The 24413-nt window shown below is 44.2% G+C and overlaps 1 protein-coding gene across 5 annotated transcripts in view; it reads right to left on the bottom strand.

Moving 5' to 3' along the window:
- Nucleotides 1-2306: 2306 nt before the first annotated feature.
- WBP1L (WW domain binding protein 1 like) overlaps nt 2307-24413 on the bottom strand; it is a 59262-nt gene continuing 37155 nt past the window's right edge. For 4 of the 5 annotated variants that reach the window (XM_056494506.1, XM_056494507.1, XM_056494510.1 and 1 more), the window contains exons 2-4: nt 16941-17043; nt 6069-6230; nt 2307-4660 (exon numbers count right to left, since the gene is read on the bottom strand). In XM_056494506.1, the coding sequence (XP_056350481.1) occupies nt 3921-4660; nt 6069-6230; nt 16941-17043 (1005 nt within the window). In that variant the 3' untranslated portion in view covers nt 2307-3920. The remainder of the gene's footprint in view (nt 4661-6068; nt 6231-16940; nt 17044-24413) is intronic. The other variant, XM_056494509.1, reaches the window with a different exon arrangement.

Raw genomic sequence — 24413 nt, 5'->3', positions numbered from 1 at the left:
AAAACAGAGCTGTGCTGCAAGGATGGGGGAACCAGCTCTGACCAAGAGACAACACATCCTGGCCTTCCCAAGCTGCCCACTGTGGGATGCTGTGGGGCTTGCCTGAGCCAGGGGCTGCCTGTCTGCCACCCCTCCCAGCCTGATCCAGGCCTTTCCTATATAAACCAACCAAAAAAAAAAAAAAAAACCAGCGGCAAAAGCCTCCCTGGGATGTGTGCACAGGTGGTGGTAGGGGGCCAGGAAGCAGCAGCCTTCGGGGAGAACCACTCATTCAGGGCAGCAAAGGAGTTTATTCACCAGAGCTGGACTGTGCCCCAGCTCCTTGCAAAACTGCTGGGAACAGGTCAGGCTGGGATGAACCCAGGCACGGCATGCAGAGAACCACAGGAGATACAGATGTGGGAGCCCAGGCTGTGCAGAGCAGGAACTCAGAACCCCTGACTCACATCCCCGAGTGCTGAGGGGTGCCCAGGGAGCCCAAATCTCCCATTGCTCGGCGGAACAGCCTCATGCTGACAGTGGAGCCGCTCATTCTGCTTCTCTCCAGGCTTCCTGCCCCAGGAAGCTTTTGATGACTGTGTCACACAGAGGCTTAACTGCACCTCAGCTTTCCTTAGCCTCCAGTTAGGCAGGCAAAGTTCTGAGAGCAGGCTGCCAGCAAGCATCAAGACACCATTCCCTCCTCCTCCACCTTCAGCCAACACCCATCCACAGGGTTGTACAAACATGCAATGATATGCGGCAGGAAGATCATACCACTGCTCCCAGACTCAACATCACAGAGTTGCAGAGTCCCTTGGGAACACCAAGGAGATGCTGCAGTACCCAACGATCCAGGAGCCCCCGTTGTGCCCAGGGGACACTCTGAGCCACCACACTGTGCTCTTTGCCTTCCCCAGGCAACACAACCCCAGCCCACCGCTGGGTCCTTGCCCTCGGAGACACTTCAGGGGCCAAAAACACTCTCCACACATGCCATGGACTCCAGCAAAACCAGACTTCAAGGAGTACTGGCAGCCACACCTAGAGCACATTGAAAAGCAGAACACTGAGCACTAGATTGACACTAATTTGCTGTCAAACCTGCTGCATTATTGCACTTCAGTTTTGAAACTACGTATTCATGCCTTCCAATAAAACACCCCTTAGAGCTTGGAATAGGTGGGGTTTGGTGCTCCAGCGCTGGAGATTAACATCTGCCCTTGTCCTCACACCTCCAGCCTTTTACACAGTGTGCATTTGGAGAAGGGCTCTCTTTGGGCCATGTTGGCTTCCTACACAGGGATGTGAGGGTCAAGCTCCTTTCTGAAGCTCCAAAGCTGGAGCTTTGGGAGTCCTCTGCTTGCCTGAAGAGGCATCAGCCAGGGTATGTCCAAGGAGCTCCCCTGCCCCATGTCCTGCCCTGAACCACTCCTTCTCCCCATACCTGCTGCCCCTTGCCTGCAGGATTTTAGACCTGAAAGCACTGAAAGCCATTAACAGTCCTGCTCCTCAGGCACTTGAGAGCTGAAGAGACATGGTTTGCACCCCATTTAATTCTTTATGGCCTCTAAATGCCAAAAAAACCTCCAGGAGTCATAAAAGGCACACCACTGCTTCTTTCTGACTTTTCAAAATTAGAACCATCAGCTCAGCTTACTGGTACTTACCTCCGTGTCTAGAGGATTCCCATGTCCTTGGTGTGAGGCTGGAAAGCAAATATGGAGATTCCTTATGCCACAGAAATGTTGGCTAAGGGTCCCCCACTGACACAGGGCCATCTCCAGGACTTACAGCAGTAAACCCCATTCCTTACAGACTTACGTGACTTCAAGTTCCTCTGTGGCATGAAGAACAAAACCAGGTGCCAATACATACAGAATTCCTGGGGGTGGTACTGGGGATCTTTAATTACCTTCTCAAAAGATGTATATGGTCAGTGTACACAGCTGGAAGTGACCACAGCCTCTCTGTTACCACTCATCCAGGTATCCAGGCTCCAGACATCCAGGAATGAGGTCTCTTGAATCCAAATCAATGCCCTTCATCATTAAGAGCATACTAAAACACAAACTGAAGAGCTGTCTTTATCAGCTGTTCTGAGGGAAAAGAAAGGCTGTGATGGGCAAAGGAGACTCTTCCAAACCCTGTAAGGTAAGAGTGTTCTCCTCAAACGTGCAGATAAGATGCTGGCATAAGCACCACTTCCCTTGCTCTGTAGCCAGCCAATGTCAACACACCTCCAGGCAGAGTAACAAAACAAATCCACAAACTAAAGACACATCTTGTTCTGAGCTCACAAAATGATACACATACACATGGACAAGTTATCAGAAAAGGCATTATATTTTGGTTTCCACCTTAGTTAAAACTGATTTTGGTTTTCAATCAATCAGATCTGAGTATGTCTGAGTTCAGATTTCAATGGGTTTTTTTCCCCATAACAGTGATGATCTGGACGACCACAATTATAAAAGGGATGGGGAGAAATCCCGAGAACAAGTTACACAGTCTGAACTGTGCTCTCTTCCACACGAGCACTCTAGGGAATGTTAGTTTCAGCTTTTCCTTTTTTTTTTTCTTTTTTTCTTCCTTCAGGTTGTTACTAACAAAAATCTCTACTGTTTATTAAAGCAAAGCTACAGTAAATTTTCTTGCAGTCTTACAGCAGGTTTTCATATTACCAGTAGGACTCGCATGCATGGATTGCAGTCATACACACACGCTCACAGACATTATACAGTAGCCAGTTGCCACCATAAAAAAAAAACTGAAAAGAAAAAGAAAACAGACATTCATTTCTTTTAGTGGTCATCATTAGAATCGCACCAAACTTTTGGATTAAAAAAAAAAAATACTGCACAGGTCTTCCACATCTACAAGGTAAATCATCCCTTTCACAATGGACGGAGCTCTCGTCTCCATTTGTTCAACATGCATCGCTAAAGCTTGAAGGCACGCTGGCCAAGGAGAGCCCTGTTCTTTTGTCATCTGAACTCCAGTGTGCTGCTGTCGGGGTGCAAAAAAAGGACAAAAATAAAGCCAAGCCCTTTTGCAGCACACCGGGAAAAGGTCATTCGGAGACCACAGTACTTGGAAGGCAGCCCAGCTGCCTGGATTCTACTGCTAACTGTGCTCTTGGAGGCATTGAAGGAACACACCTGCGTTTAAAAATGACACATAAAGGCAAATTTCTGCAAACCCTTTCTTTTCAAACTGCCTAAGGTAGACTAACACTCCTTCTCGAAGAAACTGGTCCTCCAGTCACCAGATTCAAGTGGGAAATTTCCTACCTGCTGTCTTAAACACTGAAGCACCAGAGATTATAGGGCTGATGTGTTTGGGCATTCGCCAGCTTCAGAGAAACTTAACACCAGGAAAGAAAAAAAAAAAAAAAAAAAAAAGAAAAGGAAAAAAGATGAAAAGAAATCCCCAATGCCTCAAGAGCACTATATTAAACCAGAACTCTTGGGCTACTGACTGCTGACTGTCAGAAGCTGCTCGCTTCTGGGAAGACACCTGGAGGTTGAAGCCTTATGGTGATCTGGTATCCTCCCAGGGTGAGATTTGCTGAGTTTTACTGATTGAAAGATAAAGCAGTGTTTCAGAAAACTAAAGCCAACAAACTCAAAATAACCATCACCAAAATCACCATTGGAAAAATTCCATTTTTTAGAAGGTCTCATTGAGAAACATCAGTCCCTGCTCAATGGAGCAGGGCAGATACGATTAACAAAACCCAGAGTGACCCGTCCCCCACAAGCTGGGCCTTTGAGGTCTAGTCCCCATATTATATTGGAGGGGAGAAAGAAAAATAAACAAAACAAAACAAAACAAAACAAAAAAAAGAAGGTTGTATCACCTTTTCCTCCTGTTAAAGTTTTAATCCTCTTATTCCATTTTTTTTTTTCCCCCCCGATTCTCCCTTCCACTCTGCCGCCTTAGCTGGGGGAGTTATTGGTACAAGAGTTTGGAGAGTCCTGCTCATTTATTGTGTTCAAGAGTACACACACCGGCTGCCGGGGCAGGTGGTGGTGGCTGTGTTCGCGGTGCTGCTCCTCCGTGGCACTGAAGAGCCCTTCCTCCTCGTCCCCGTGGGGACGGCCGCTGCAGCTGTCGCAGAAGTCCAGGGGCCCGTCCAGAGCGTCGTCAATGAGCCCATCAAACTCCTTGAGGTCGTCGTCGTGATGACCCCGGTTGCACACGCACACTTCTATGCCCGAGTCGCCGGTGAAACGGCGCTGCCTGGCCGGCGTCTTGTCCTTGGCGTCGGGGATGGCGCCGCTCTGCTCCAAGCTCTCAGAGCTGTAACCTTTCAGCAGTTCCTCCTTGCACTCCGTATCCTTATCGGGACTGGCCCTCTCCACCAGCTCGGCTCCCGTGCTGGCGCTGCCGGGCTCCATGCTTTGCGTTTTGGCCACGGCTCTCTCACCCAGCACGGTGGAGGAGGGCTCGGGGTCCCCGCGGCCGGGCGCCCCGGTGCTGTCAGTACTGCTGGTATTGCTGCTGGGTGCTGCAGAGCTGCTCTGTGCTGGCTGCAGGGCTCTGGGCGTGTCCGGGATTGTGCTACTGCTGCCTGCTGGGACACACTGCTGATGTAAGGCACTGTACGGGGGCGGGGGGGTCGGCGGTCGGTTCACCACTTCCTCATAGGGAGGTAGCAAATAATTTGGCAAAAACCCTAGAAGTGGGAGGCAAGGAAAAGAAGTTATTTCAGGAGCAGCTTATCTCAGGAAACGAGTCACCAATACAGGCCAGTATGGCATTTGTCACCTACCAGCACCTTCCCACTGAACAGCACAATAGGATCTACAAAGGGGTCCAGAACTTGTCCCAGGTGAGGCATGTTATGTGTTAGAGAAGCAGCAAGCACAGCAGAGGAGGGCACCATTACAGGAGGAGATGGACACAACTGGGAACAGCAGCCTGATCTCCTGGCTCTCTCTATACCCACCAGACAAACCTCCCTGGACCATGTACCCGAATACAACCCCATAAACCACACTGCAGGATGGCCTCTGTTGGCTGGAGGGAACAACTCCCCAGCCCTCTCCAACACTGCCTTCTCAGCCAAATTTCCACTTTCAAGAGCAAAAATTTCCTCTCACAAAGCATTGTGCAAATATGAAGAGACATGAGCAGTTACAAGGAACTTGGAGATCCTGGCTTTTGGTTGCTGTTTTAATGCTGGATTCAATTCTTCTGGTGCAGTCAGAATAAATTGGCAGTACTGGCAAAAGAGTTTGGCTTATTGTACTTACAGCCTTTCAAATCAATAAAAATTTTTGTTTATTTCTTAAGAGACAACAAAATAGTCTATACAGACAGAATGTACTTAAACACTGGAAACATTTAAGGATAGCACTGCAATTTTCCATGTGCAATTGCATATCCCTGGGGCTGGGGAGGAAAAGGCTGCTGGGGATGATTTCTGAGGTGACTGCCAGAGTTTAAAAAGAAAAGCAAGTTCATGCACGCAATTCAACAGTCTGTCAGGAAACTCAGCTGTGCTACCTCCAGTCAGAAGGAGACTTGCTGTTCTAGCACAGCACAGCAGAACACAAGGAGAGCACAAAGTGATTGTACTTTCCCTGAGTTGTAGGCAACAGCTCCTTCATGCAAAGTCCTAGGGCTGCTCACCAGCAGTGTGGCCTGAGAACCACAGCACAGGGTGGGAGCCAGCAGAGTCTCTGCTGAGACTCCACTTTCTCCCACTTGGTGTGACCAGATTTTGTGAAGCCACTTTCCACGCCTCAGTCCCACCAGCAGCAAGTCTGCGCTGGAAAGGAGGAACATCCATAAAGTCCTGAATGAGGTATTTTAAGAAGCTCTGCAGAAAAACACTCAGGGAATCACCACACTCTCAGGGGTGGGTGTGAAGGTGCTGTAGTTGGTGTTGTCCAGCTCTAGACTCAAGGGGCTTCAAATGCATCCAACACCATCTCCTCTCTGCACGCCATGGCTGGGCAGCAAAGCTGTCCACAGCCTCTTGCTGAGCTCAATTACTGCTCCCTCCTTCCACCTAACATGGGAAATCAGCTGCTGCCACGCTCCCCAGGGTTTCCAGGCACTGCATGTGAGGTACGTACGGAAATAGAAGGGCAGGGCTGAGTAGTTATGGGCCTCCCGGTAGGCGATCAGGTTGATCTCGTGCTGCCGCTGCTGGGCCTGCAGGCGGTGCTTGGTGCGGCGGTGATGGCAAACACAACAGCAGCTGAGGATGATGATGATGGTCCACACCAGCCAAAACCCTGCAGCAGAGGAGAGCAAGCGTTAGCCATTGTGTGACAGCTGCATCCAAACCCAAGGAAACCCCAAGAAGCCAATGGAGAAGATCATCTGGAAGCCTGGATCTGAACCTGCACTGCTCTAAAGGCAGAAATATGTGTTAGACCAGGAGGCTTCAACACTGACCTTCCTGCCTGTGTGGGACACTGCTACTCCAACAGCCTTGCCAAAAATGGGTAACTCTGAATGTCCTTTGGTACAATGTGGATCATGTTCAATAGGTACAACTCTGGAGAAGAATATGGAGACAGGGTTCCTCCCTCCATTGCTCCTACCCTTTGGTTACCATTTCTCCTAGCCAAAAATGAGCAGAGCTGTGAATAGCATTGAGCTTGCCTCCCACAGCCACTTTGGTTTGAAAATAACAATCAAGACACAAAAGACACTCTGCAGATTGACCACAGAAGAAGAGAAAAACCCCAAGCACTATGTTTTGCTTTTGTTTGCACTGCTCTTTAATTTCCAGCCCAAATCCTTCATTGTTAGGATTAACAAAAACATGCTCTTTTTTCATAAATGTCTCAAAATATTTTTAAAACTTATTTTTGTATTCAAAGTCTTAAATTATCTAAAATTAAATTAAACTAGTCTCCCTCTCCGAATCCTCAAGAAACCTAACTTCTGCTCTGTTTGTGGTAATGGCTGGTTCCTGTGCACTGTTGTACCATATGTACACTGCTCCTTAAAAGGGAATTTTAAAAGACCACTTCCTGAATTTTACCCACACCCTCCAACATGTGGAATAACTCTTCCTTTCCACCAATTTCTCACTTGCATGCACTACAACATGTTTCCGAGACACACTTAAAAAAGCTGGAACAGATTAGGCTTTTGTCTCCTGCAATTGCAGCCCACAGCTCGACCTACCCCCAGTCTCTGTAAGCTCTTTTTTAAGCTCAGTATAAAGCTTAAAGATACTAAAGATACTGGGAGAGCTCCTCCTTAAAAACACTGCTCACTAGAGATCACAACACTATTTTTCTTTCCGTAACACCTATGCCACTCTTCACTATCCCCAAGCAGTCAAAACTGAGATTCCTAATGCCCCAGCCCATTTTCAGGATGGCCAGTCTATCCTGTGGTATCCAACTGCTCTTCTCTCTCCACTTAAAACCTCTAGTCATGTCTTTAAAATACCTTGATGTTTTCAGCATTCCCTGCTGTGTTTGCCATGTTTTCTCTGAGCTAGGTGGGGAAAGGTGAACAGTTTAGGAATTTGAAGAATGAAAGGAGTATTGCTCTGGCTCAGGACAAAGGGCAATCGATTGTATCACCCATCTCAGAGACCTGTACTGGGCTGTTTGTAGGTGAACTGGATGTGCCATACCGTGTCTCTGAGCATTCTGAGTGGGGACTTTCACCTCCCTGTGTCGTAACCCAAATTCCTCATGTATTTTGGCACAGCAAACTGAAATATCTCTCCTGCCTTATGCAATCTATTTCCCTGATCAACTGGAACCTGCCTTACCACCAAATTTATCAAAACCTGCTATCAAATGAAGGTGTTACATATTCCCTACCCCATTTTTTTTCTCTTGGCTGGAAATGAAGGTTCCTGGGTAGTTTCTCTGGCCAGCCTGCTCAGCTGTACCACGATGATCAGAGAGGAGACTGTGATCTTCACTGCAGAGAAGCAAAGGACAAAGTACTCAAGATGCTCTCTGCACTTCCCAAACCAAAATGAGAATGTGGCCACTGACCTCCAAATACCCTCCTGTTTCTAAAAAAAGCTTTTTAATATAAACTAAAATGATTGATCCAGTCCACTCTTCTCTCCAAAGCCAAACATTTGCAACCATTCCCATAGCTTCTATCACTGCCAAAATCTTGGTACACAAATGCAATAATTCAACTGTCTCACAGTTTGAAGACTCTCAGCAATAAATACACTTTATTTCTCGCTAAGAGAAGGTCCCTTGGCTCTTGCTTGCTGAGGAAGCAAGAATACACTCATCAAAACCAGGTCATTGGCACAGCATGCCACCATGCACTGAGGCAGGCCTGCAGTTCATCTTCTAAGTACTCCTTATTTTCGAAGAGCAGTACATGATCATGAGTTCAATAACAATGGAAAATTACACCCAGCTATCCAGGGATTTTAGCTACACTTATGAAAACAGATGCTTTTTAACACATTTGATCATGTCCTTTCCCAAGGAGTCTACATACAATGGTAGCAAGCAGCACTTAATTAGTTAAGATGTCCTGGAGAACTGCCACTGTTAAGCAATCTCAGCTGTAGCAGCCAAATATTTCTGCAGGGAATAACTGCTCCCACCCAAGCCTGCATCCAGAAGATTAAAGAAGTATTCCTTTAGAAAACTTCTCTACCCATTCCAAAAAAAAGTCCCAAAGTGCTTTGCTCACAACCTGACGCACAAGCTCAGAGTAGGGGTCAGAATAAGCTCAGCCATTCCTGGGAAGAGGTATGGCAACTCTGTTAACAACACGCAGTAACAACATACAACAGTTTAGGATAATAAATTAATGCTGGATCCTACTGAAACCGCAGGTGGCATTTAGCAAACACACCATAATTTAGTGGATTGCAATTTGGCATCAGTGCCAGGAACAACACCTTCATTCTCCTGCAAAGGGTCTGTGCATGCTCGCAAATGCAAGTGGATGAGATCTGTTGTTTTTCGTAAGAACTTCCAGAAAAAGAACCCACTAATACCACATTATTGCCTGGTTTCATTAACCACTGACACTTCCTTGAGCTTCTAGGAATTACTCAACCCCTGACTCAGCGTGAGCCTGGATGGAGGACTCAGCACAAGCCTGGAGGACTTGCCTAGGTGATCACAAGGAGATCAGCTGCATGTGCCCACCAGACTCATCTGCTGGCCTGGCTTCTGGCACCCTCTTTAACAGCTGTGTCCCCACCTTGTCACCCAACAGCACATCAGCACCACAGGGCTGGAAAGCCCCAAGTGCATCAGAAGCAATAGGATGGAACACCCATGGGAGCCGAGGCAGTCGAGGGGCTCCCTGGCTGTCACCTGGGCAGAGGTGCCAGTGCTGGAGAAGGACTGGGCACAGCTCTGGTTGCAAGTCCAGCATGGTGCTGGGAGTTCAGGGCCTCCATAAAAGGCTCTACAACACTCTCTTGCCAGGACTTTGGGCACAGCTGCAGTTTTGGCTGCAGAACAGAAAACTGCAAAAGCCTAGGAAATATATAGTAAGGTCATTTATTTGGAATAAAACTATGCTCCAAGGCCAAGTGCAATTGTAAATATTATGTCTAAAAGTATGGAGTAAACAGTGAAGATGTTCATGGCTGAGTTGTGCATTTGTACACCTGGTGAGGCTTGGCTTCAAACCGGCAGCAGGGAGGTGAGCCGAGCAGAGCACTGGCCCGTGCAGCCAGCAGCTCATTTGGCAGGAGGGGAACTGCAAATTCACCCAAAGACAACACTACACAAGCAGGAAACGCAGGGGCCAAGCACAGCAGCAGGGCACACTAACACGACTTCAGGGTAAAAACAGGTACCAATTCTGCCTTGTGCTGAAAATGGGTAAGATCTACAGAGGCAACTAAAGTCTGGCATTAAAAAGCCTCTAAAACCAAGTAAAACTGAGCTTCTGATTGTCTTCAATGTCCCCAAAAGCCTTCACTGTTGCCAAATGCCTTCCTCTTGCTCCTCAAGATGTACCTTCTCCCCAAATGGGTATGAGCTGCTTTTCAGCAGCATTGTGTTGAGCTATAGCTGCACTCACTGGAAAAGGAAAAAGGTTGGGAGACACATTCTGACCCAAAGTTGCCATAAAATGTCTGATTTGAGAGTATCTTCCAAGCCACCTGGCAGTGACCAAAAGCTTGTGACAACCTGAGGACAACATGACAGATAAAAAACAAGGAGTGACTTCAGAAATAAAACTTCTGATGGATAGTCTGAGCAGAGGCAAAGTACCAGTCTGGAGCAAAACAGGCACCAGGAGGCCACTAAACTTGAAGGCAATTTCAGTCTTGCTCTTGGTTTATGAAGAGTCAGAAGTTGCAACACTTTCCAGCCCAAAGATGCCTGAGTCCTGAGAAACACTGCTACATTTTTTGCTAAATTCATGGTGATGCCTACAGGTATATAATGATGCAAGCAAAGGTGAAACAGACACAGCCAAGGAGCTGATTATTGCCAAGAGATTTCCCTGCCAGAGCACCAAAACCTTCCATAAAAGAAGCAGCACCAATCTGTAAGCTCAGAGCTGTAAGCCTGACATGAGAACAAAGCTCAGGAAGTCAGAATGGGAGTTGCAGAAACACCTGGGAATGGAATTAGGTCCCATGAAAGCCATCTCTCACAACCAGAGGAAATACTGAAGAAAGAGAAGGCTGCTACATTTACAGCATTCTTGGGCAAGGGAGCCTCATCACATGGTCATACTCCAGAGATGTTTCCTACCAGCTGTGAAAAAATACGCTTAAAGCTTCAAGAAAACCCTTTCCAACTAGCTATAGTTTTGCTTAAACTTCAAAATAAGTAAGAATAAAACATTTTAGAATTAAAAAACCAGAGCACTCCTTCCCCATAAAAAAAAAGAGGGAGCAATGTTTGCTTTGATGCTGTATTTGCTGTATTTGCTGCCTGGGATGTTGCCATCAGCAATGCCGTTGAGGGAAGCTCCTTTTATCCTGTGCAAAATGGAAAATGTTTTCTGGAGCGTTCCAAGGGTATGAACAGAGAAATTTGCCCTCAAGTTCATGGTAAACTTGGGCAAATGCCATGGCTCTGTTGGCAGGAAATCCCCTAAAAGCAAGCCAAAACATACTGCAAAGTGCCTTTGTGTCTGCCTGACAAGCATCTGGGTAATAGCTTTGGCTCCATGAGAGCTGGTTCTGAACAGAAGGAGAAGTGGGACAATTTCATTGACTAAGAAGTGTCCCAAATGGTGGCCACATAGTCAGTCATGGCTGGATAAAATTGTCTTTCACAGGGCCAACACTATAATCAAAAAAGGGAAGAGAAATTTACTCGGTACCACAACCTGGATGCCCTTGGGTTTAATCGTGTCCTTTGGCAGAGAGGTCACATCATCTTCTGCCACTGCAGGCACAAGCCAACACTGCTGCTCAAGAATGCCAGATGAGGGATCCAGGCCACAGGCTCATGAACATTTGAAGAAGGAATAAAAGAAGGTGCTGAGTGACGTGATCTTCTCCTGCCTGTCTCAACCATACCTCCTGCTGCTTCCCCCACTTCTTCTTGTGCTGGCACAAAGTTGCGCGCAGCTGTGGTTTGAACTGGTTTGAGGGAACCAGAGCAGGTTGAAACTTGTTTGGCAAACACAGCAGCAGAAGCAAGAGAAAGACTGTGACTTTCAGTGACAGTTTTATGTTAGTTTAAGTTATTGGAACTGCAGTCCCAGCCTGACCTCACTGCAGGAAAAACTTACTGAATGTTTGTAGAGTACAATGGCAAAAGAAAAAAGCTGAAGACATCTCCAACTCCAGCTCACTTGCTCCCAAGCTAGTAACAAAAGGAGATGCACTTCAACGGCAACTGGTTTCTAGTTTTCATAATAGTGTCCGCTATATTTGGTACACCCACTGCAAAGGGATAAGATACAAAACCACAAGTTTCAGAAAAATCCTTTGCCTATCGTGCAGTAAGGAAGTAAATCTGCACACTGTTTCTATGCCTCTCTCCCAGGGAGGGAACCTTCCAAGGGCAATTGCTCCCATGCTCCAGATGACACATTTTTAAGTCCAGTCCCTCCCAAGAGATCTATGTTGGTAAAATGCATGTTGAACAGTAACAGAGACCAGAGTGGAACATCCAGCTGAGACCATGTCCTGAAACACCTGGGAACAACAGATCTAGAGGTACTTGTGACAAGCTGGGTTGGAGGTATGTAGGGCAGGGGGCGAAATAACACCAGGAAGTTCTCTTGCTTTTTAACACCAACACAGCACAGGGGGAAGCAGCCCCATAGGGCAAAAGTCAGTATCTGCATAGCCAGGCTATGCCAGACAGCTTCCCTTCTGCTTTGGATCTGGGAATTTTACTGAGCCAGACCAAAACAAACTTAAGGTGATTTGGCTGCCTGGATTAGGCTACAAGAAGTCCAAGGAAATCAGGAAATAACTCCCTCAGTGACCCTACTTATTATGAGTTTCTGTGCGGTTGTGACATCTGTTGTTTGTCCTATACTGTTGGTGAGGCTTTGTCATGGCAGGGTTATAGCTGCAGCATAGCTGAGGAGGAACAGCCCAAGGAGAGCTCGAGACACCTAGGAAAGAGAAGAGAGTACAACCACGTAGAAGGCTGGGTGAAAGGCAAGGAACAGCAAAAATCTCTCTTTGAAAAAGAATGCGGGATAAGACAATACGGGGTAAGGACAAAAACATGGGACTGGTGCATTGCTTGACTGTTTTGAAGACTAGAGCAAACTCTTGGACATGAACTCCTATTATAAAGCTGACCTCCTGGAATATGTACGTGGTACAGCAGTTGCTTTAGTTTTAGCAACTAATCGGATCCTTGCCAGAATTTTCTGGCAGCATGCTTTTTGGGAAAAGAGCTGTCTAGTGATTCCAAGGGGAAGCGTGCAGACATGAGCAGAATGTTCAAAATCAGCAAAAACACTGACTGTGCTGCTTGCAAACAGAACATTTTTTCCTGTACAACCCTTCCACTAGGACCTAAACAGTCAAGATCTTTTTTCTTTCTTTCAAAAACAGAGGGGCCCAGTATCAGTGCTAAAAAAGACAATGAAACAAAAGCACAAACAGTATAAGAACATTCACTCATTGCCAATACTGGGTTGCTGTACAGTACCTAAATGACCCAATATCAGCTAAGCCCTCGAACTTCTAAATCCTACAACTTTTTACAAGCAGTGAGCAGCTGCCTGTTTCCTGCCCCATGAGTCCTGAAGCACTGAGTACTATTTTTCCAACCACACAATTACATGTACTTTCTACAGCTTTGCTTGTTATGTTCAGAGCCTCTGGAATCATTTAATGATTCCAAAGGCAAGGGGAGACATGAGGATGGATGTCAGGAGATCTGGATTTAGTGTTCAGTCCACATCATACTCCTAAACCTGGGAAAACCCAGAACCTCTGAGCCTTACTTCTTAACCTGCAAAACACAGGAACTGCATTCCTCGATTACCTTCTCTCCTGTATTTTGAAAATGTTTAAGCAATAAGACACCTGTCAGGCCTGGAAAAAGGCCAACATTGGAAAACTCCAGCAAATCACAATCACATCACAGAGACCTGAATAAAAACTGTGGAGAAGCAAAATCCAGTGGCTGCTGCCATTCTCCCCCTTGGGGACCACGAGTTCTCTGGGGAACCCCAGTAAATAGTTCAATTAAAATGCTGACCCAGCTCATCCACCATCCCAACATCTTTTCCTATGTGAGGAAATGCAACGGTAAAGTAAATTTTTGGTTTTTATTTTTATTGTTATGTTCCAAGAAAATTAAAAGACATGATGCAGCTTTTCTCCCACCATGTTACCAGATACCAAGCTGGAGTTAGAACTCAAGAATTAGAAGAACTAATTAGACCTTTTCATAGCTATTAGACTTATATCTATACATCTGAATATAGTTTTGTTATTTGGCAACACAGCACTGTTTTTTTTTTTGTTTGTTTGTTTGTTTTTTGTTGTGGGTTGTTTTATTTTTATTTTTTTGTTTGTTTGTTTGTTTGTTTTTTTGGTGTTTTTGTTTTTTTGGTTTTTTTTCTTAGGGCTTTTTTTTTAATAAGAGATGGGTGGGGAATATGAACTGGGCTGTTATCTAATTTTACACACAGGCTGTCCACCTGCTTGGCATATCATATTCTCCATTCCTCCACTCCACCCCTTAACAAAATAATACCTTGATTTTACATCCTATTCCACTACCCTCAATGACTGGTTTAAAATTACCACAATCTTACTTGCTGCCTAGAATTGCTGAGAGTAGCCATTTTCAAAGACAAACTTCCCTCAAATTCCTAAACAGGAAAAAAGGTCCTTTTTACAGGAAAAATTCCAAGTGGCCACAAAACAGGATCATGTTTCAGAATGCATGTCCAGCAAAGCTAGTTTTCTTTTCCATTTCAAATCCACCCTCCTCTGCTGCTTCTTCCCACAAAGCTGTGGTGATAGATAAATCCAGGATTAAATTCAACACGACTAGCAAGAAGGTCTGTTTTCATGCACACAAAAGTCTGAAACACACACTGGTGGTCTGAGAAGGTCAAGAGAAGCAAAAACTTCTCAAAAGCTACTTCAGTACATGCATATGCTGGTTAAAATCAAAACAGAACAACTATGAAGCCATACTTAAAATGTGCTGCTATGTTAACTGTTCATTAACCAGAAGTTAATAATAACTTTTAAAAAGCTAATCTGTTCCCAAGCATGTAAAGCTGTTGCTCACCACTGCTCATATTAAGACTATTTACATTTACTATCACCATTTACTTTTCACCTTGAAGGCCTTCAGAGTGCCTCAGCATATATATCTATCAAAGATACTTCACAACTCCTGAGCAGCAGCTAAGCTCAAAAGCTCTAGAATATGGGTTTACATTTAAAGGACGTGCTCCTTCTATGACTCCTTCCCATCCAAAGGAAACTTTTTCTCCTACCATTCATAATGGCAAAGCAAGCTTTTAAAACATTAACTGATTTTAAATCAGTGTTGGATGTTTGCCTGAATTTGCAAAAAGCCTAGAAAACAGATCTCATGTTTGAATTACTCCCCCCATTTTGGTGTGGTACACGATGCTCTCTTAAGGCAGAAGGAATGTGAACACACAGAAACCTATCTCTCCTGAGGAACCATCCAGCAGCGTGTGTGACCAACTTGCTTATTCCATGATCTCAGTGTGACCTAAAGACTCACTCTCAGTGTGAGTCTGCTCTAAAGAGAAGCCTTTAATATTCTGCCTCCTTCTAACAAAATCTGGTTTTGCCTTCCAAGAACTTTTACGATGCAGCCAGGCACTGCCAAGTACAAAAGTCTGTACCATACTGAGAGCACAAAGACAGCTAAACCATCCCATTAAAATTGCAGGGGGCTATTGCTTGGACCAGACTGTTTGCAATTCAACTAAGCCTCTCTTTCAAGATGTCCATGGGAGAAACACAGTGACCGTGCCACCACCTCCAGTGTGCAGCTGCACTTCATGCTCCTGCTCAATTTAGATCCTGCTTGCCAAGGAGACTGCAAGCCTTTGCACACAAGCATCTTCCTCTACATTCCCACCCACACAAATGCAAAACTGGGTTTGACCTTCCCCACTCTGCTCTGTCCATGCATCCCCCTCTAATCTGAACAAATTCCTGCCATCTGTCCTGCCTGTGCTGCTGACTGCTACAATCTGATCCAGGCACTCCAAGGCTCCAATATATTCGTGTCTGTTTCTCAGCCTGCTACGGTTGTTGGAGCTGCCTCTGGCCCCCTATCCTGAATTGATTCTTGAACTGTTCTGACATTTTGGAAAATAAATCTGCTGTAAAAGCTCTGCAATATGTTAAAATCCTGTCATTAGTATCGACACAGCCAGCCCCTGGAGTCTGAGCACAGTGTATCTTCAAGATGCTTACTACAGAGTCCTGCTCAGTATATAACCACATCCTTCATACTTCATTGGCTAATTTAAGAACTGGAAGCATGTTTCTAGACTAAAGGATGAAGCGTCAGCTATTCCTGTCCTTGGATCCAGGTTAAGTGACAGTCTTCGTATGTGTAACACATTTCCACACACAAGCTACTATAGGAAAGTGAAACTATGGGCACAACAGCGAAATTAAGAAGAAAGCACAGTTGCATAAAAACTAGAAAATACCATTGGGTGTGGTAAGAAAGTATCTTCAGTCTCTAATGTAGGGGTACAATGTTCAGAGCACAGCACAACATCAATGTTCGATCTTTTGTGTTCCTTCTTGAGAAAGAAGACACCATCAGATTCAACAAGCTTAATTTTCCTTGAAATTCAGCATGTATTACTTTCTTATGCTTTCAACTTTCCATTTTTCCATATATCTTAATCAATTTTTGGTGACCACCTGCTTTGACCTGCCTGCTACCATCTAGGGGGATTCAGCAGGTACAGTCACTCAGCCATTCAATGGAAACTTGAATATTTTTAAATCTCACATTTTGGGAATGAGGAGATAAGAGGGGCTGCAATGGGCAATGTGTGTTCCTCACAGCACTGCATTCAGCCACTGCAAACCCACATGATTTACCCAAGGACTCTGAACAGTCCTGAAGATAATAAGCACCCTGGCCCTCCTCCTTGAAAGGACATCTTTAAAAAGATATACCAGATTTAAACTTGTTGTGCTTGCACAGAACTAAACCAACAACATGAAAGACACTGAATTAATTCCTTTGAGTGTATCAAGCTCCAGTGATGTGTGTATGGCATTTCTCCCTCAAGCTGGTTTCCTCACTCCTATATAATGTCATCTTGAGGACCCAAATCAGTGAGAAGAGCAAACAACAGTGGTAAGATGACCCATTACTCCTGAGAAGGCAGCCACTGTGACAACCCTATCTCCTTGTCATATCACATCAGCTCTGGATTGTGCTGCAGTGAAATGCAATGGCAATGCACAAAAGGGTTGAATACAAAACCCCAGGGACACAAGCCAGACCTGCAGTACTGTATGAGAGCCATGCAGATTAGGAAGGGAAGCCATACAAAATGGAAGGACTTACACCAGAGTTCATAGTAGTAGTTGCAACACTGGGATTGTCCACAACAGTGGCCCGTTTCACATATGTAACTTTGATTGTTGACACCCATGCAGGTTTCCTTGTCCTAAAATTAAACAGACACACTTTTAAGATGTTTTGTCAGTATCTTTTGCAAATGTTTTACTCAATGATCTGAAAGCATTTGAAAAGTACAAGTCATAGTCTTTGGAAACTCTAAAATACATAAGGAGGTGAAAAGACATCTAAGGACCACCAAAAAACACAAAGGACCATTCAGAAGAAGATCCCCATACCTCAAACCCATGAGTTACACTGCTTTAGCAGTGCTGCTGTCACATCATCCCTCTCCTTTTCCACTAAAAGTTACCACATTTTGGGAGCTAGGCCTTCTCTTAAAAGAAGAGATGACATTTGTTCCACACTGTATTACTGGGGCTGAATGCCAAGTAGAGGAAAAGCATTCATAAAGGGAATGTTATAATTTGAGAAAAGACTGCTTGGATTCATTTAGATCTAAATGATAATTACAATATGTTCCTACAAGATTCCTATCTAAAATGATTCCTTTGCAATTAGCCATGTGCTTTATGTAAGATCAGCATTCCTGTAAAAGTTCTTCCTGGAATAGCAAAGTAGTCCAGAAGCAGAGCCAAATCAGCTGTAGTGTATCACCCAGCAGTTCCTCAAGACACCTAACATGGAAAAGGTCTATGCTGTGAGGTCTCAGCTCCCCACATGGTGCATCACTTCCCAGAAGCCCGTTTTTTCCTGAAAACACAGCTGGGAAAAAGTACAAAACACAAGAAAACAGAAAAATTTTACTGTGGTTTGTACATCCTCTAATAGGTTTTGGAGCAACCTGGGAGTTCAAAGAACATTATAGAGTTTAACCAACTAACAAATCTTAACTAAAACCACTGCAACTAAGTTTTTATTTTCACTTCCTTTGACTTGAAATTTATCATAAGGAAACTAAAATGTGGGTAAGCTTATACTGAAAGCTGCGTTAAAAAAAAAATTTGGAAGTACTAACTTGCAAATAATAAAACACCAACCCACTAAAGCCCAACAAAACCCTACCAATAGGCAACAGGGATGCACATATTTGGATCCCGGCACTGGCTGAACTGCACAGTTATCTTTTATGTGAGTGCACCATGGCCACACTTCTCACAAACCTCTATGGAGCCACCACACATGCAAAATACCAAGTGCATTTCAAATGTTGAACCATGTCACAGAACAAGTGACGTGAGGCAGCAGCTTCAATGAAGAAGAGTCCTGCACTAAGTTTTCAGTGTATTTGGGGACCTGGAGGGGCACCAGCACTTCCCCACCACAGAGCACGCTGGTTGGAGCCACACCTCCCCAACACAGATCTCTCACCTGAGTGCCCAAATTACACCAGCAATGTAACTTCTAAAAGCAGAACAACCTCCTGCCATCTGAGGCTCAACAGGAAAGACCCCATGCTGCTTATTTTCTCCCAAGAAGTCATACCAACTTTTGAAAGGGTTTTGATCATATGAGAGCACAATTCAGCAAACACAACTCAGCATATGATGCACTGCTTCCCCTCCTTGATTTATCATGATTTCCACAAAAGGCTCTAAAAAGCATCTTTAAAACTCACCCACAAGTCAGAGGGGTACCTGCCTCTACTTTTCAGGAGCAGACAAACATACTACAGGCAGCTAAAGCAAACATTTGGTCCTTGAGATGTTGGCATGCCAACAGTAAAAACACCATTTTCCTATATGGTAAGGAGGTGTTTCCATATCTAACTAGTGTCAATTAGGAAACATTGCTGAGCTAGCACAGCATTTTCTGCTTCAAGCATGGTATTCACTACAAAAATTGTAATTTTAACCAGCAAAAGAACTAGAAATAGGACACATCTATTCTCTTATCTGTTCTTATTAGTTTATTTACATTTTTCCTCATTTTTGTTGGCCTTGCAGGGCAAATGTAACTGATGAACAACATAGATTTTGGCTCTATTATGAAGAGAATTGAGAAATTAATATGCCATTGCAAAACTGCAATCCTGTTGATAATGCTCAAGTCAGAGAATGACTGGCTGAGGTTTGTGGTTGTGACACATGAAGATCAATGTGACCCGCTGAACCAGCAAATGAATCACATGAAGCTGGTGAAAAACCAGTCTCACAGTGCCATTTCATGATCTCCTCTGCATCACGCTTGATCCATCCTTAAATACTTCTGGTTTACTCTCAAAAATCTCATCCATTCAGTGTTGCCTGCTTCAACGAGTAGAACAAATCAGTGTCTTTGGGCAGCAGTAACTCATAACATCTTCAACTGCATTTTTCCCACTTAAAAACTTGCCGCAGTCTTATTTCAGAGGGTTTCATCACACCATTTTATTTGAAATTACTGACTCCCTCTTGCCATCCTCATTATATTTGAAATTACTTTTCCACACATGCTTATGTGCTGGGCTGCTCCTTGCTAACCCAGCTGGCCAACGGGTGTGTCTGTTGAGAATATACTGAGGATCCTGAGCAGCTAGGATGGTGTTCTGCAGGCTGTTCCTGGAGATTAAGTCTCAAGCAACATTCTGCTTCCCATCTAGAGCAGAGTATAAATCTTCCTGTCCAAAGCTTCTTTACACACTGACCAAGACAAATGCTCTTCCCTGCCAATGCACATGTGCTTGTACCTTCAAAGAGTCCCATGGTTGGCTTTCAGCTCCCTCAGTTCAGAACAGCCAGGGGTTCTGAAGCCCTTGCAGTGCTGACCACCAGCCACGCTCCTCCAAGTCCAAGCAGCTCATTTTGGAGCCTTTCTGCAGCCCTCTGCCAGCCCAGGCACCAACAGGCTTTTGGGAACACTGAGCTATTAGACTTGGGGGCCACATGTCAGACCAAGAACTGTCACCCATGTTTCCAAACAGTTTCACAGAATCAAGTAATAATTTGGTTTGGAAAGGATCCCAGCAGGTCACAAGGTCCTACTACAGTTCAGAGCATGGCTATCTCTAACACTGGGTTACACAGCCTGGCACAGGGAAAGAGATAAAAGACAAAGGCAACAGGTCTTCACAAAGAGAAGTCTAGTAGGGAAAGGTTCTGGCACAAGGAGAGCATTGTTCTGGGATATATTACAGGTGACTTTTTTGGAACAAGTGTTTCAATCTCCTTTCCTCTTTTAAGCCAAGACTCATTTCTGTGAAAAGCTGAGCCACTGTACAGTTTGCTCCTTTTCTGCAAGTCAAGGAAGAGGTTACATAGAGTCACCCTTGCCATGACAGAGACTGTGACATTCTTTGTTAGGAAATTTCTACCTACTTCCAAGCACTTTGATCTGACTTCAATTTCTATTTAAATCTCAGGCTGCACTTTTCATACCAGCAGCATTTTATTATTTCTACTTCCTTCTCCCATGCATTCCTTGTGTCATAGGCTGCCAAACTAACTACTTAAGATATATCAGCAATACAGTTATCTAGAGTCTAAATGTCTCCTGGAAACAATATCCCAAGCACTTGTGCTATGAAAGCATGCTATTTCCTTTTTCACACTAAGAGCCATAGACAAGGCACAGGGCTGAAAGAGTAATTTTACAGATAAGGAAAAAACATATGGTGGAAAGAACTCTCATAGAAGCAAAGTTGGAGTGCTCATATTTTATTGACCTGCCTTTGTTTTTAATTTCCATTGCAAGCAGCACTTGTAATGGTAATTTTTAGTCATTCTTACCATCATGGAGTTTTTATTAAACTGTTACAGAAGGGTTTTGGAGTATTTTTAAGACAGCCTCAGGAAAATAAGGGGGAGGGTTTCTTTCCAAAAGCATGTTCTTCCCCAATAGCCAGTGGCTATTACATTCCAGAGTAGGCTTCCCTGCTGAAGGAGAGTCTCTTTTTCTTGTTGTCCAGGCAAGCAAGCACATCCCTTCCCCCCAGCCTTTGTTCAGGTAACTGTAGATGCCTCCAGGCAGGATTACTAAGCAGGATCTACACGGTTCTGCTCTCAAAGGGCATTCAACTCCATTAGAGCAGAATAGTCTTGTTCTACATCTAAGAAGCCAGAACATGCCATCCATTATCTCCCACCTAGGAGATTCCCAGATAGTTTCAGGGGATTCACTTTGTCCTGTAAATCAGGATGTACCCTAGACTGCACGTGCATCACTGCCTCCATGGTACCATCTTAAAAGCTGGTCTGAGAAACTGGATCCACTCACTCCTGACACACAAAAAGCCAGGAGCTTTTGGGAGAACACTCTGCAGACATGGAGCCTGTGTTCCCTCCCAGTCCAGTCCAACAGAAAGGATTTGTGATATGTGGTATGGGCTCTTTTGTCATGAAACTGGCTGAGCTGGGAAGACCTCACCTGGTGCATTTTGAGAGTCTCTTTGTATTAAGATGTAGCAGTTTGAATCAGTCTTCACATGTCATAAATTTTATAAAGTAACAGTGAATAAGATTTTTTTTTTTAACTTATTTTCTTGTCAATATTTGGCATTTGTGATAAACTCACAACCATACTAGCAACTCTGCCAGTAGTCCACTTTTGCTGTCAAATGCTTTTACAAATAATCCTTAAAATATCCAGCAGTGGTAGATATAACAGAACTCAAGGCAGTGCTGTATGTTGTCACTTCTGAAGCCACAGCAAACAGTAATGTCAGTGCCAAGGAAAAAAGCCAATTATTTTCTTCACGTTCCAGTTTAGTATTAGACCTTTACTGGAGGTCTGTGTGACAAATTAAAGGTCAAAATCTGGGGCACTATCAAGACAAGAGCCATTCATGAAGGTCTGTAGTTTGACTGAGTTGCTCCTCGCTGCAAGGAAGGATGGACAAGACCTCCTTACCCTACTTTTGCAAAGGTTTTCAGTAGTAAATGGTTGGGTTTAATAGCTGTAAATCTTTTAGGATTTATTGTGTCTGAAGCCAATGCTGGAAATAAAGAGAAATAACTGACTGACAGTTGAGTTCCATCACCATAAAAGATCAAGGCACTTCTCTTTTTTTCTACTCTCAAAAGTAAGCAGCTAACCTGGGCACATACTGCTGCTAAGTCAGAAGGAAGAAAGATGAAGATGAGCAAATTCCAGGCTAGCATGGCTCTTTTCCAAGCTGAAAATTAATATGTGCAACCGCAGCAACAAACGCCACAGCCCACACTCAGAAGTGCATAGTTGGCAGCCAACCACCTACAAAAGTTGACTCCTCAGTTGGCATTAATCAGGTAACCAAAACCAGCAGTGGCCAGTATCACGAAATCTAATAACCATTTTAGCTTTTTGCTCTGTCTCCTCTTTCTACAGAAATCCAGACTTCACTAGCCTAAATATGAGCACCTTTTTATGACTCTTATGTCTCATTCAAACTGCCAGAGTATCCATTCATCCTAGCCTTGGCAATACCTTGGGAAACACTTGGAAATGTAACTTGCATTTACTTACAGCAATTTATAGGCCATTTCTGTCTTCCAGGATAGCCAGTTTTTCTGACCTGTTCTGATTCCCTAATTTCTGTAAACTTCACTACAGCATTAGTCAAGGCACTATGCAGCAAATTACTATTTTAACAGGAGGAGACAGAGAATGACAACAGGATGACAAGGGTGAGTAAAGACCTGAATAAGAGGCATACAGATAGAGGGACTCAGAGAAAAGCCCAGCAACAGGATGAAGGGAGACTGCCAAAATGGCATCTGCTGAAGGGCAAGATATAACTGGTTTTAACAGGACCTAGATTCAACCTGCGACCACTCCAGACCTTCTGGTTTCACAGCTCTCATAGGGACTTTGGTAATAAGCATCTATTTAATAATAAATCAAAATCCTGACCTAGTTATTTCACTAATCTCATTAATCGCAGGCAGCAGTCCCTTGCTCAGTACCCAGCCACACCCATAACAGGCAGGATGGATTCAAGCAAGTGACACTATCCTCAGAAAAATACATTGAAGTATGTATTTTGAGTAACTCACAATCAGTATTTGAACCAAAAATATTCTTTAAGTGTTCTGAGTAAAAGAATGGAAGTGGTTGTTAGTATATTAAATATGTCAGAAACAACTATTTGATATTCACTATTTATTAGTTCCCAGTTGGATGTTACTCAATCCCACATATCAGACTATCACTAGTGCTGGTTAGCGAAGTGCCTCAGCAACAGCTCATGAGAATGCAAACACAGAGCTACCAAAGAAAATGATCTCTGTCAGATAAGGCACTCAAGTGGTAGTAAGTTAAAATTGCTACTGAAAATACTAGGCTGGAATGCCCAATCTTGCCACAGGGTTTACCACAATTCCTGGTTTGCCAGCAGCCCCCCAGTTCCTAATCAGAGTTAATATTAAATAAAAACTCACTATATCCTGTCAGAGAAGGACAGCAGGTAGGGTCACAGCAAGGACAGGCAGAACTGCTGGGGAGCCCTGGATAACCAGGGCAGCTCAGGACCCACAGACACCAGTGTGGCTGAGCCTGCACCAATGCTTCCAGACACCTCCTGTCTGTAAACATTACACTTGCTAGTCCTTTGGAACATAAAACCATCTGAGCAAGTGTCATGTCTTTGGTGGGTTCAGTTTAACAAAAACACGTAAGATTGCCAAAGATGAAAGTGGCTTTGACTGCTGGGAGTTACTGGAACCTCACGTGCCAGGCCCTGCCAGCACAACAGGGGATAGATTCCTGTAAGCCTGCCTTATGACAGACAGCTGAGGCCAGGAAATAAATCAAGTCTGGACACTTCTTCATAAGCCACCACCAAAAATTTTGTTTTGCTGAATGTGGAAAAAAAAAGTGTAGTAAGTACAAATATCAAAACACTTATAAGTATAGTAAGTGGGGGAGGAATGATGCCTCTGAGCTGTCTCAGGCACAATAAAGATCTCCAAAATGGGAATTCTAATCCACAACATTTATTGCTTCACTAATGCCAGCATCAGGAGAATTATATTTAGATCACCAAGATTAATCAGCCACAGCAGACCCATCCTCACCCCCAGCAGATGCAGAACCTCCAAGGTTTTATTAACCTTTATCTGAGGAACAAATTGGTTTGCTGCATCCATTTATCCTGAAGAAATACTCCAACTATCTTTAAAGAGACACTATCCTTTCACAGAATATGGACACTTGGATTTATTTCAGTAAGAGGAGGCTTCATTTTTGTTTTTTGCAAGTTTCAATTTCAGATTCTGACAACTACACATTAGCATTTTAATATGTTTACTTCCTCACCCCTTGCTAAAAGCTTCCCAGCTGCAGTCCTTAGCCCTCCCACATTAAAGATATACATACACTTGTAGACTTCTAGGAAATTACAGCTTTGGGGAGGCCGCTTGCCTTTTGCTGGTTTAAACCACCAAACAGAAGGCCATGATGAAAACCTCAAGCAGTTAAAATTAAAACTGACAATGTTCAGAATCCAACAACTTCCTTCTTTTTTAAATTTATTTATGCAGTGAACTAGGTGAATCTGTTCGA

This window comes from Oenanthe melanoleuca, chromosome 6, assembly GCF_029582105.1.
Source record: "Oenanthe melanoleuca isolate GR-GAL-2019-014 chromosome 6, OMel1.0, whole genome shotgun sequence".
NCBI classification, from domain to species: Eukaryota; Metazoa; Chordata; class Aves; order Passeriformes; family Muscicapidae; genus Oenanthe; species Oenanthe melanoleuca.
This window is presented reverse-complemented; position numbering and strand designations above follow the sequence as displayed.